Raw genomic sequence first — 14480 nt, 5'->3', positions numbered from 1 at the left:
AGTGGGAGTGTAAAGTCTTGAATGTAGAAAGCCAAATTTAGTACCGGTTAGGGACTAACATTGGATATTTCTGCAAAATTTTCTTTAAACCATGATTTAAATATAGTGCTGCTTTAAGGTTTACTGCAGGCATCAAGTGTGATATTTTGATCATCATGGAAGCAATGCATGGAATTTTGCTAGTTTTGCAACTGCGTATTTTCTCTTCATATTCTTTGGCACAATAACAAAGTGGACCAGGACAATCTTAAACCACAATAACAAAGTGGCACAGGAAAAAATTGCACAGGACTTGCATTTACACAATAACAAACACTTACCACTAATTTACCCTTAAAACTAACAATTCAAAACAATAATATACAATATTAAGATTCAAAAGTAACAGCGAAAAATCAAGGTCTAGCTCAAATGGGTGAATTATTGGACACTACATGAAGGAATTTGAGGAAAAGAGAAATTTTAACTACATACTAACAATCAACATTTGCTTATAAAATACCAATGGACCCGCAAAACCATACATACTAATTTTTTACCACAAATTAGTATGACTCTAGAATATATCACATTAATATTCTGGTAAACAAACTAGTAACAAGATTAAAACCTCCTTTTTTAAATTCCAAACTGGAAAATCTATATATAACATGTTTCAGCTCAAAAATTTGAATATGAAAGTTTTTACAAACAAATCTTGGTTATATTGGTTATCTCTATAGGAAGGAAAAAAATAACATAAGTCAACAATTTTAATAACATGAAAATATATTGTTTAGTAAATACAATAGTAAGAACTTTTCCATCCATAAACCTACGCATATAATTTTTTTTTTAGCACAAATACAATTTTCATATGTGATGTCTAGCTAAAGGCCATTGAACAATAATGTACTGATACTATAATAAAAAAAAATCATATATTGTTCATTCTCTATTCATTTTATCTCCCGTCGACACAATGGGCAAGAATAAGAAGATGAGCAATCAATCCACTTGCTAATACACTTTTTATGAAAAACATGAGAGCATTTTGTATGAAAGAGCTCTTTCTCTGATCCATACTTCTTCAAACAAATTGAACATCGATCTATAGAATCTGAAGAAATAGAATCATCTTCCAATTCCTCCAGCAAATCATCATCTGACCATTCCTCTAGCAAATCATCATTTTGTTGATCATTATCATCATGGAGATATTGCTCAAAATGATCTTCCAATTCCTCTAGCAAATCATCATCTTCCAATTGATCTAGCAAATCCATATTTTGTAGATCAATATAATTATAAGGATACTCTCCAAAATGATAACCTTCCAATTCCTGTAGAAAATCATCATCTTCCATTTGATCTAGCAAATCCACATTTTGTTGATCATTATAATTATGCTCAAAATGATCTTCTTCCAATTCCTGGAGTGAGTCATCTTCTTCCAATTCCTCTAGCAAATCATCATCTTCCAATTGATCTAGCAAATCCACATTTTGTTGATCATTAGAAATATGAGGATACTGCTCATGTAGAAAATCATCATCTTCCAATTCCTCTAGCAAATCCACACTTTGTTGATCATTATAATTACGAAGATACTGCTCAAATCGATCTTCTTCTTCCAATTCCTCTAACAAATCATTATTATCTTCCAATTGATCTGGCAAATCCAAACTTTGTTGATCATTATAATTATGAGGATTCTGCTCAAAATGATCTTCCTGCAATTCCAGTAGCAATTCATTTTCTTCCAATTCATGTAGCAAATCATCATCTTCCAATTCATCTAGCAAATCCTCATTTTGTTGATCATGAAAATTACGATGAGATTGCTCAAAAGGATAATCTTCTTCAATGTCTGAGTTAACATGAAGTGACACTTTCATCTCCAATATGTCACGTCCTTCAACGTTCAAAGCAACCATTTCTTTAGCACAATCTCTTATGCGATATAGAACTGTGTCTAGTATGTGAGTCGGTATGCGAGTCGACACCCTTTGGAAAATGTCATACAAGTTGAAATAGGGATCCATGGTTGCGTGTGCATTATAATTGCATAAGATCTCGGATGGAAACATGAAGTAGTCATCGATGATAGGGTTTGGGTTGATATTGGATGTAGAACAAAAAGTTGATTTAGTGTAAATGAAACGAATGGAGATGATATCTTTAAAACAAGGAATGTTTGATGAGATAGGTCCGGTTGATTCTATAGGAGTCACACTTAGGCTGAAGGTGGAATCCATGAATGAGTGATGATAGGGAAAGTATAAGGGTGGAAGTAGGTTTAGCGTTTGAGAGATTGGTTTTATTTGTTGGGTATAAAACGCTTTTATAGGCAAAAACTTCGAAGAGTTAAGTAGGTTTATAACCTTAATAAGATTTCGTCCAAAACAAAACCAAATAAGATCTCAACCGAGATTATAATCTTTTAAGATTTTTCAAAATCTAAACAAAATTTAGTTTTGAAATATATGTTTGGACCCTTTATGCCTTAGATGTCAAGGAGAGGTTGAGATTATTAACCATGTGTTTAGAGATTTTCCAAGTGTGGTTTAGATCCAGCTTGGGGTGCGTTTTTCTCAGGATAACCTGGATGATTTTGTGGATTGGTTATGCAGGGTAATTAAGGACATGCAAGAAGAGACTTTTATTCAAATTGCATCCCTTAGATCTATGGGATTTGGCATGCTCGGGATCGAATTGTTTTTTAGAATAAATTCATACCTGAATCGAGAATCATCAGTGTAGCTGCTCAAAGTATTATGGATTTCCAGATTGCATCTTCTTGGTTGGAGAATCACCAAGTCACGTGCCCAGAGGTCCTACTCACTGGTGGGTGACAGGGGTTGGTCCTGGCCAGATCTGAATTGGATTAAGGTTAATTGTGATGCTAATCTCGAAGAGGTGGATTTTAGGGCTTGGGGGCTTTTTTCTAGAGATGTTGATGGAAAACTTGTCGCAATTGATATGTGGAAGATGGAAGGGTTTAATAATCCAATGGTGGTTGAGGTCATGGAGATCTACAAAGCTATGGAAGTGGATGTAGGCTGAGGGCGATTATTGAAAGTGATTGCAATGTTTTGATTGAGTATTGTAAAGATGCTAGTTTTTCACCTAGGAACTATTCGGGAGATCTGATTGTTGGGATTAGGTCACTTTATGGTAGATTTTGGGACTATCGTTTCGATTACATCAGGAGCGAGGGTAATGTGAAGACCCATAAGATGGCCAGCTGTCACTTATGGGACCAAATTGGGTTTGGTTAGAAAAGTGTCCAGATTTTAAGTTGTTTAGCAATATATGAGGTTTATTATAAAAAAAAATGTAGGATAGAAGAAGAAAAGTCATAAGAAAGATATCAAAACTATTTTTTTTTCTTTTGATAAATTTCCTTGGTGATAAATTGTTTTACCCAAATAATATCAATTAATAACAGTATAAAAAAATATATCAATTAATAACTAAATTAGAAAAATAAAATAAAATAAAGGGCAATGTATTTTTTTATAAAGTGTGAAAACATTATTATCAAAACCAAATTTCCAATTTTTAAATTAAGTCTAAAAATTTATGTTTAGTCAAAAACTAAAAACTGTAATTGTATTTATTTTAACTTTTATAACATAATTAGTCAAAAATAACTCTTACCACATATTTATACTTTAATTATCAATTTGACTTCATTTTCCTCTAGATGGAAATTAAGTCAAAAAAATTGTAACTTCGGTCAAAAAACAATAATTGTATTTATTTTTTTACTTTTATATCATAATTTGTCAAAAAAAATTATAAAATTATTATTATTATTATTATTATTATTATTATTATTATTATTATTATTATTATTATTATTATTATTATTATTATTATTATTGATAACTCACACAAAAAGGAAATTTCATATTCAGACCAAGATAAGTGTGGAAATATTCATTCTGATAATTTTGACGATATTGTCATTTGAATTATGTATTTATTAACCCAATTTGAAAACTCATTAAATAGATAAATATGATTTTTTTTTTTATGAATATGATCAAGTTTCATTTGTTATATTTGGTTTGCTTTGAATTTGCTGCAAAAAATATATAAATAAAAGACAAACAAAAACCGGTGGCGGAGCCAAAAAAACTCAGCAGGCCACCAAAATAAACTATAATTTATAAACACAAAATTAAAGTTTAAAAAAAATTAAATTACATATTTTACTACTGCCATAAATTATGAAATTGTATTTTATAGTACAACTGTTAATTGGAGGAATTTTAACTCGACATGACAATATAAGGGAGGTTTGAAACCCCCTTGCAAATTAGAAGAACAGTAAACCTCCGCTAACAGGCCAAGTATAAACATCGCAAAAATCACGTATGTCACTCTTGAAATTGCCGAAAACTAAAATCGTTAAAAAATTATTTAATATCTCTCAAAAATAGAACTATAATTATTAATTTTTTAATTTTTTTGAGTGGGCCATGAAGCGCTTCGCCATTAACTAAAACCAGTCTATTTCTGGAAAACAATATGGTTAAATATATTATTCGTCTCTAGAAAATTACCAAAGTTTTGGTTTACGTACCCATAAAAATGGCTCTTCCTAGAACATTGTCATCCTTGTTGAAACCTATCGAATTATATAATGTTTAATTTTATTCTTTAACTTTTAAATTTTAGAATGATTTTATGCTGTCCTGTTTAGAACATTTGAAATACTTCCTCTAGAAAAATTTAGAATTTTTTAATGTTTTAAATTTGTCTTAAAGAAATACGTAGTTCAAAAAATCGATTACTATATATAAAGGAAATACATGACTTTAATATTGTTTTTTTTTTTAACCTAAACGCTCCAAATCTAACCCACCGCGTTTAGACTTTACAACTTTCGTTCTTCTCCTCCAAAATCCAAACCAAGCTTGTCACAATTTAGACTCTTTGTTGTTGGTGGTGGTTCGTGCGTGGTTTTGACGGCAGCGCCACCCCAAACTCCTTTTGGGGTATTTAGGATTTTGGTGCCACCGTCCTCGTAATTTGGTGGCTGCTATGGTTTCATGTATATACGATTCGAGTTTTTCTCGTTAGCAGTCTGCTTATCACTTGCTGATCAGAGACCACCGTGAAGCTTGATCTGGGTTTTGTGGTGGTCGTCTGGGTCGTTAATCACCAGTAACACCTCCTTGTTGTTCCCGTGTTTGTGGTTTTCTCTAAAACCCATGAGGGTATGTCTGTTTTCTTGAACAGACTCACTGATTTGTAGGTGGGTTCGTTGGGTATTGTTTGTTCTATGGTTCTGCTGCAAAACCTTGTTGTCGTCCTGTTGGTGTTGTTTTCTCATACCTGGTTTGCTTCGCGTGTGGTTCGAAGGGCTTGAAAGGGTTGTTAATGCCTGTATGATTTGTTGTAGGGGCTTGGTTCGTGAATCTATTCGTGTTGACGGTTGGTTTATACATCATACATCAAAAGATAGTTTGATTTTACTCAGGCATGTCTTGTCTTTTAGGGATAGTCTAATATTTGTTTCAATCCTCCTCGATTGAATTCAGACTTATTGGTTGCTGGTACAAATGTCCAAGTTCCCGTGTGTTGACTCGGTTTGGGGTCTCGACGCTGCGTTCAAATGGATGGTTTTGGCCCGAGATGGCGTTGAAGGCTTGGTATTTTTGACTGGGAGCAGATGGATCTTGGATCGCCTCTATGTTGGAAGATGATTCATACGCCAGGAGAAACCCTCATCAGTCTATTTGATGTTGGACTGTTTAGCTTGAAAGAGACGATATGCTTGTTATTGTTGCAAGGAGTTGTTGGTTCTTGGATTCGTTCCATGTTGACGGTTAGTCCATACGCCACACTTTAGACATCCACTGGTGTTGTTTTCATTTTTTAAATCACCTGATTGGGTAGACTTGCACTTTGTGTGGACTATTGGGTTAGGTTTATGTCCCCCTAGGTTTTTTGTATTTCTTTTTCCTTTTTTTAATAATATATATGAGCACCTGGCAATGACTAGAATCTGCAAGACATCCCAACTTCGTTTGACTATCTTCCATTCATTTTTTATGTCATTGTGCTTTTGCCTTATAAAAAAAATATGGTTTTCTACTACTTCAAAAAAAATTAAACTAGTATATCCTTCTTGTAATATTATATTAAATTCTTAATTAATAATATAGTTAATTCAATTAAAATAAGAACAATCCCACTATAATAGAAATATTATTGAACACTATAAATAGAGTTTATTTTAATTTTATTTGCAAAAAATATTCGATCATAGTATATTTTAATCTTCTTTGGTTGTCTTTCTGCTAATATAATAAAATAGATTTTAAGAAGAAATCAATCTTTCACATAATATTCTCTTAAATACAGTTTATCATTTACCAATGCATTATATTTTTTTTGGTGGCCGGGGTTTGAACCCCGACATTACATATATTATCAATTATTCATGCTAACTGAGCTAAGCTCGCTCACGAGGACACCAATGCATTATATTAATTACGTGGGTTGTTTCCCCATATTTCTCTCTTATTTATAAATTACCGTTTAGTAACACCTTTAATTTCTAACTGTTGGAAGTGTCCAACCATAAACCCTAGCTTTACATCTAATTTTCCGGTCCTTTGCATTTGTTTGGCAAATCAAAATCTAACTATATCTTGTTTTCCTATACAGTTTATCATGAATTATTTAGGAAATTCATAAGTATGATAATTAATTCATCTCTCGTTTAAAAACCTAAAATTTTATGGCGGTGGTTCGTATGATGTTATAAGCCAGCTATCAAAATTATAGAACAAAATTTGACCCATCAGTGTATGCTTGCTCGGAACAAAATTCAAATTTTGCATGTTTAGTTCAAAAAAAAAATAAAATCAATGAAACTATGCATATCATTTCTATATATTTTTATAGATGTCTTGCAAAAACAAAAACAAAAAAACAACTCACAATTAATTTTTAAGTCGATGTTTCCGTTGTTTTGTATTTTGAGTTTTTTACGCTTTAAAAAATAATTATTAAATTGTCACTTTTCAAAAAAATTAATTAATTCTATGTGGAAAACCATATTTTAACGTCATAAACATGTTTAAAAAAAAATGAGAAAATTCAACCTTTAGGTTGTTTTTCTGAACTTTATGTCTACATGGAAGAATTATGAAGAATTTCAAATTACAAGTTAGAATCCGTGGTTTTTTTTTTCTTCACAAGATCATTTTTCAAACTTCATATGTACTACACGGTCAATTTGAATAATTAAATCTTTCTTTTATTAGACTTACATTTACACAATATACAACACTTACCCCAATTTTCCATTCAAATTAAAGAATTTAAAACTATAAGACGTAATTAAAATTCAAAAACTACAGGAAATAACAGAACTAAAAACACTTGCTCAAAAAAATAAAAAAATAAATAACAGAACTAAAAACACCGGAGTCGTGTAGCTCAAGTGGTTGAGTTAGTGTACTTGAAAGAGTTTGAGAACAAGGTTCAGAGTTCAAATTTGTACTACAAAACATAATAAAATTAAAATTAAAATTAATAACCAACATTTGTCCATAATAAAAAGTGGAGCCTGAAGAACTATTCAGCAAGAATAAAACCGCCTTTTATGTATTCCAAACAAGAGAATGGCAAGTCCATAACATGTTCCAGTTCAAGGGATTTGGATATGAGTGTGTTTACAACCAAATCCCGGTTAAAACATTGATTATCTCTACCAAAACCTCTGCACACAACTAGGGATGTATTACAGGTCCAAGGAACTGCAACAGTAAAAGCAATGCCAGAACCTCTTTTCTCTTCAGAAGAGCTTCTAGTTCCTAAAAGTACGTCCTTGTATGCTCTGCAAACTTGAGACACATACTTTCCCATTGGCAAAACTTGCTCAAATTCAGATGGAACCGATCCATCATGGTTCAATACATCAGAGTCAGAATGCAGGTTCACCACAACAGTGCCATGTTTGGGATGAAGCCGAGTTTTAAGAGATTTTAGGAATGGCGAATCTGGGTTCCATAACTTGTGTGGAAATACATCATCACCATCATAAGCATCAACAAATATCATATCATAGAGATTGGTATTGTTAGTTATAAATTCCTCAGCATCTGCTTCGTGAAGGCAAATCCTCTCGTGGGTGCCTTTCCACATAACTTCATTAATGATATCAGGTTTCGCAACCTCCCTGTGACCTGATTTTGTCATGAGTGAAAAAGCCGGGAACCCCATAGCACGAATCGAGGCTGAGATAACAAGGGGATCAATTTCAACTATGTGGACGATGGCACCTTGAATTTTACTTGCCAAAAACAATGGTAAGCTTCCCCCGCCGTGTCCTATGCATAAAATGCGCATATTTTTCTTTCCTTGCAATGCACTAATAATATCAAAATTAGATGAGGCAATAGCACTCAACCCAGCAGATACCATACTTTTCACATATGGAACAGCCAAGCAATGTGGTTGCTGCATAAGATAGACAAGTTCTGGCTTGTTTTCATGGTATGTAAGCATTACTTTTGCCGTGCTCTGGCGAGTAACATCGTTGAAACGCAGCCCCCGCCATTGATATCCAAGCACCCTCAGATTCCCTTCATCCCCATATCCAGGATGCACCTCCTCACACCTCTGCTGCAACCATCTTTCCATTTTTGACCAATGCATTCTGTTGGGTTTGGAGGAGGGATGTGCAATGACTGAAACAATGCCATTTCCCTTGCCGGAAGTCGACCGGAGAACAATTTGGCCATCGTCAGAGCCAGAACCCCACCACTCTGAGGCGTAGAACCAATCACCTTCATCTTCCGAGCACCGTCGCACTGCCGTTGAAAATCGGCGGAGACGGCTGAAACCTTCTCTACCTCTGCGCCACATCCAGATTAAACCTTGTAACATTTAGCATAATTTAGGTTAGTTTATACAGAATTTAACTATTCCTCAAAAAACTCTAAACATTTAGCCAAGTTTTTACCCGTTCATTCCCATAGATTTACAACTCGTCAACATTGAAACTCTAAATTTCCATAATCAACAAACAGCAAGAATTTCAAAAAATACAGCAGCACCTACAAAGAATTCATCCCATTCACTACATCAAATCATCACCTTATATCTTAACTTTCTAAAGGGATAAATATTTTATTAAATGGATACGTATCTTGAATGAGTGAATGTTGTCCATACTGAAAATATGCAGGATAAACTTTGACATGGCATATTTCCTAATTTCAACTAAACTTTGACATAACCTCCCACATTTTAACACAACAAGCACATAAGTTCATTGTCTGCTGTGCTAAGAATTTTAATAACTCATGAAAGCACAGTTTACAATGACATTAGGTTGAACACTTTGTAAGCACAACAAAGAAATGGACACTTGATTGTTCTTACTAATTAGATTAGTAACAGAGACATTACGTCGAACAGTTTGTAAGCAATATTTGAAACATAAAATGATATATAGTTACACAACGTAGTCGCTCTCCTTGAACATGGGTCACTGCTCCAACATACAGAAAAAAGAAAAAACACAAACCTTATCTGAGATGATATTAACTTGCTGTGAGAATAGAAGGACGATGAAGATCACTGCTACTCCCTTCTCGTACAGGTAGTGCTCGATCGAGAGAGAGAGAGAGAGAGAGAGAGAGAGTCTAATGTTTAGTTAGGTTATGCGCAACTAGGTAACAAAAGTAGGAACTGGAATTCATATTATTTATTCTGGGATAAAAGTCGTGTTGGTAATAATCTGTCTATATCAAATTTTAAAATAATTTTACCGTGGATAGGGATGAGAATATGCTAGGCCGACATACAGGCGTTTACGGCCTAGCTTACTATAGATCAGGTCAGACTACATTTTTTTTCTTAAATAGAGAAGGCCTATGCTTTTTTTAAAGCCTATTTAGTTTAAAAGGCCAGACTACAGGCCTCTCAAAAAGTCTCTTAAGCCTATTAGGCCGACCTATTTAAGTAATATGAATATTATTATTATTATATTATATTTTGTACTTTGAATTAAAATATAAATACAGTTAAAACTCTATAAATTAATAATGTCAGGACCGGAGAAATTTATTAATTTAGAGAGTTATTAATTTATCGATAAATTAATAATTATTAATTTAAAGAGTTTTTAAGTAATTATACTGTACATACCAAACAAAAAGGCAAATTAGTCTATGCATCTTAGAATTACGTTGCAGCGAACCTTAGGACTCAACGTAAATTAGTAACTACTGTGTTCAAATGCATTGGAAATCAATAATGACTTTTGAAGTGCAATAAATGTAAACAAGAGGAACAAATGTGTTCAATGTATTCTTAATATATTTTTTTTTCAGTTTCTATGAATTATTAATTTATGATTTTCTTGGGACCGAAAATTATAAAGGGATCTCCCAAAAAATTATTATCTTATTATTTTATCGAGTTTTTCAATTTTTTACATTGGCCCAAGTCGGGACCAGACAAATTTATTATTTTAGAGAGTTTATTAATTTACCGAGTATTAATTCAAAGAGTTTCTACTGTATGTAAACTTTTTCAATAATTTAAGCTTTATTAGTATACATTAATTTTTTTCATATATAAATATATTATTATAAATTAGAATAGAAATATGATACAATATATAGTCGAATTCCCTAAAACCTCGTGTTGATTATTAAAAGAGAGTTTAATCTAATTGAACTATTTGTTCGCTAGTCCATTTAAACTTAGATCACATTGCTTATTTAAAGATGTTGATAAGATATATTCTTTTAAACAGACTAGCAGGTCGTATCAGACTTTCAGAAGGCCATGCTCAGGTATAAAAAGTAGGCTTATGACAGGCCGCAGGCCAGACTTAGGCTTTAAAAAAATATGGCAGGCCAGACTTAAGTCTTGCAAAACCTAACTCGACCTAGAATATTCCCATCCCTAACTGTGCACTTCGTTATTTAAAATATTTTGACATTAAAATAATTTGTTAATATTGTTTTATTGGTCTTTCAATATACTTATTTATCATCATATCGGTCCTTATATGTAGTTACTTATTGTCATTTCAGCCTCTATATTGAAAAAGTTATTGTGAGTATTGAGAGATTATTTTAGCTTCAAAGACTATTTTGACCAACAAAGCGCACAATCAATGACTATTTTAGAATTTTGATACATTGAAAGACTATTGAGACTACTCCTTACACATTCAAGGGCCAAAATGACTATTACCCCACTAATTTTGTATTCACCCATTTGTCTAATCCAATGATCTAACGGTCTAAAATTAGATATTTAAATTTTATAATTCAAAATACTAAACTTAAGTATAGATCATCGATCTTCATCAAATATATCAATGGCTCAAATGTGTGAATGCACACAATGTTGACCGTAAAAACACTTGTCTTTGTACAAGATGTGAACTCGTCAATAAGCTCGAACCAATATTGACTTTAATTAGGTGTGGATTCAAGTTTGGATTTTCAATGATACTTAGTCGGATAGGTAGAGATAAGAGATCTTGATACCCACCATAAGCTAGTCTGACTTATTAATAAATGAAAATGCTGAGAAGTGTTACAATAGTTTTACATTTTGTAAAATGTCACTGATTTTTTCCCATTCTTAATGTTTAATGAGTTTACTAAAAAAATTATATTCAAACTTATATAATTTTGTCATTCTATATATTGATAGAAAAACAAACACAAAATAAAAAACATATTATGCATAAGAAACAAATTATGTTTTAGTTACTATTACACCGTAGCATGTTGCATTACATCAAAATATTAATGCATGTCATATAATTGTTAGTTTTACCATTAACATGTTGCATTACATCAAAATAAAAAACCTATCATGCATAAATAAGAAACATATGATATTATGTTGCGGTTAAGTTTAGTTTGATTTAATTGTTAAAATAAAAATTGCAAATCAAACCAAACCGCACGGTTGGATAAAAAATTGGTCTGAATTCATCACAATCAAACGCGTTGTTTTGCAAGTTTGGGTTAGTATAGTTATGCGGTTTTCTATTGAACACCCTTGTCAGGTATTCCACCCTTCTTGAGGTCCCTCGTGTTTAATCGTGTGTACAAGAACTCTTACTATCAATTGGCAGGGTGCTGCTTTTTACCATTTCTCTTCTGTTAGAAGGCTTCGAAGTGGTGATCCAATTTCTCCTTATTTATTTATTTATTTATTTATTGTTTTGAATGGTTTGAACATAGTATTCAGGATGTGGTGGCGATGGGGAATTGGAATTTGGAACCCTTTAAAGTGGAAAGATGGACATGTCCTTTTATTTCTCACATGTGCTTTGTTATTGATGATCTTATTTTAGTTGTTGAGGCCTCTACGGTTTTAACCCGTCCAATGTTAAAAGAATTTTGTGATGTTTCATGACAAAAACCGAATCTTCAGAAATCAAGTCTTCTCCTCTAACAATGTCTTAGAGGATATTGCTAGTAATCAACTTGGGCATCCATGGTTGACATTGTTATTTTTTTATTTTTTGAAAGAGTGGTTGACATTGTTATTATTTCTTTGATAAAGATGGCTAACATTATTCATTGTCTTTTTACATCAAAAGTTGCATAGATAACTTGTGATAAAGCTAGAAAAATTGCAACAAATTCAATAGCTTGATCAAGAGTACACTAATATTTCGTGAAACAAAAAATGAAGTAACTTCAATTAGAGGTACTTTGGATTCGCTTCATTAGTTTTCCGTACTTTAGTTTTTTGAATACCAAAAAACATTGTTAATAATAATGAATCAAGCTGAACAAAGGAGATACAACGAGCACAAGCAATACTCGAGTCCAAACCAGAGGAGTAAACACGAAAAAAAACGAAAGAGGCAACCCCTCACGGCTCACAAATGAGCCGCTTGGGAGCAAAAACATCATGAATTAGGGGCACTTTGGTTTTCCTTCCTTAGTTGTCCAATTGTTATAGCACGGACATTCTTGTTTGTTGCCATAAGTTCCAGATGGAACACACAAACATTTTGCACAACACTTATTGCAGAAGAACAAACACGGCTTCTTGTGAGAAGTCTTTGAACATCGATGATCACATGCATGACCACATTCTGCAAAATGTAATTAAATCCAATATTAACAACTACGTTTCCTTTAATTATAAGATGCAAAGAGTTTCGAATTTTATAAAAATATAAAATAATAATAGTAGTAATACTTTAACTATTACCGTTTGGACGAAGTGATCCCTCACCACCAGCCTGTGTATTTTTATTTCAACAATAAAATAATCATAAAACAGAATTAATTCAAGCATCAAAAGAAATCAAAACTCAAAAGGGTGACCGTATGTAAATGCAATCTAGTATCAATAGTTTTAGGTATTAGAAGTTTTTTTTTTTTTTTTAACTGATTTCTTATCTCTAATCAGGCCCGAGGCCTAATGCAAATGAGGCAATAGCTTTAGTCCTAAGAACAATTACTTAATATTAGAGTTTATATTCGTTTTGAAAAAGCAATTTTTAACATGTTTGTAAAGTGATTCAGCCTACAGCTCTTTTATTAGTTAAAAAACCTCAAAATCATTTTTATAATTGTTTTTTAAGTGATCTTTATCACTGTAGCAAACAAAAAAACAAAATCTAACTGAAAATTCTACTTCAAAAAAAAAAAAAATTGAAACAAAGAAAAAACTCACAGAAACAAGATCGATCACAAAAGCCAAAGCGAGGACAAAAATAATGGTATCCTTGAGATATAAAATTTTAGCCATTGAAGATATATCCTTCAGCCTTTACAAATGAAGATGAAGATGACTAGTATTCTATGATACAACATTTGTGAGCAAGATCGATATTTATAACGTACAAAGAAAGACATTAAAAAGCATTTATAATCACATCCACGCCAATTTTAGTATAAATGCTTTGAGAAAAAAGAATAATGCTAATAGTTTTCCAACAAAAAAAAATATGCTAATAATTTTAGTATAAAATCGTCAATTTGTTAGAAATGTACAATCGTCAAATCTGCCAAATTGCATCCTATTGCATGCTTTGAGAAAAAATAATAATGGTAATAGTATTCCAAAAAAAAAACTAATAAAACTCTTATTAGTAAATTATAAGGAAAATAAAATCAAATTTGATTCCTTCAAAAAATATCAAATTTGATTATAATGCTAATAGTTTTCCAACAAAAAAAAATATGCTAATAATTTTAGTATAAAATCGTCAATTTGTTAGAAATGTACAATCGTCAAATCTGCCAAATTGCATCCTATTGCATGCTTTGAGAAAAAATAATAATGGTAATAGTATTCCAAAAAAAAAACTAATAAAACTCTTATTAGTAAATTATAAGGAAAATAAAATCAAATTTGATTCCTTCAAAAAATATCAAATTTGATTTTATACGCATCAATATTTGTTAATACTTTCTATCAAAAGTATTAATTCCTCTAAAAAACAAACGTATTAATTATATTCAACCCCAATT

The 14480-nt window shown here is 31.9% G+C and overlaps 2 protein-coding genes across 3 annotated transcripts; both read right to left on the bottom strand.

Moving 5' to 3' along the window:
• Positions 1–7437: 7437 nt before the first annotated feature.
• LOC146933267 (S-adenosyl-L-methionine-dependent methyltransferases superfamily protein) lies at positions 7438–9806 on the bottom strand. Of its 2 annotated transcripts, XM_085705008.1 has the most exons (3): positions 9539–9691; positions 8972–9065; positions 7438–8885 (listed from the first exon to the last, which is right to left on the bottom strand). In XM_085705008.1, the coding sequence occupies exon 3, from the start codon at positions 8872–8874 to the stop codon at positions 7582–7584; it is 1293 nt and encodes a 430-aa protein (XP_085561134.1). In that variant the 5' UTR covers positions 8875–8885; positions 8972–9065; positions 9539–9691; the 3' UTR covers positions 7438–7581. The 2 variants fall into 2 exon arrangements, with proteins under 2 accessions (XP_085561134.1, XP_085561133.1); XM_085705007.1 differs by lacking the exon at positions 8972–9065 and having other exon boundaries at positions 9539–9806.
• Positions 9807–12637: 2831 nt separating this feature from the next.
• On the bottom strand, positions 12638–14043 carry LOC146933266 (gibberellin-regulated protein 12-like). Its single transcript, XM_085708388.1, has 3 exons — positions 13681–14043; positions 13213–13243; positions 12638–13093 (listed from the first exon to the last, which is right to left on the bottom strand). Exons 1-3 carry the CDS (start codon positions 13753–13755, stop codon positions 12912–12914), a joined length of 288 nt encoding a protein of 95 aa, XP_085564514.1. The 5' UTR covers positions 13756–14043; the 3' UTR covers positions 12638–12911.
• Between the last annotated feature and the right edge of the window lie 437 nt (positions 14044–14480).

The sequence above is a fragment of the Medicago sativa genome, chromosome 4 (genome assembly GCF_051527215.1).
Source record: "Medicago sativa cultivar Bolivia chromosome 4, Bolivia_mono, whole genome shotgun sequence".
Classification (NCBI taxonomy): Eukaryota; Viridiplantae; Streptophyta; class Magnoliopsida; order Fabales; family Fabaceae; genus Medicago; species Medicago sativa.
The sequence above is the reverse complement of the archived record's forward strand: the minus strand, read 5'-3'. Positions and strand labels throughout refer to the sequence as shown.

Coding starts and splice junctions, on each gene's coding strand:
- LOC146933267 (XM_085705007.1), bottom strand. CDS start 8,874: ATGTGGCGCAGAGGTAGAGAAGGTTTCAGCCGTCTCCGCCGATTTTCA.
- LOC146933266 (XM_085708388.1), bottom strand. CDS start 13,755: ATGGCTAAAATTTTATATCTCAAGGATACCATTATTTTTGTCCTCGCT. Junction 13,244..13,680: donor TTGTGATCGATCTTGTTTCT/GTGAGTTTTTTC, acceptor AAAAATACACAG/GCTGGTGGTGAGGGATCACT. Junction 13,094..13,212: donor GGGATCACTTCGTCCAAACG/GTAATAGTTAAA, acceptor TACATTTTGCAG/AATGTGGTCATGCATGTGAT.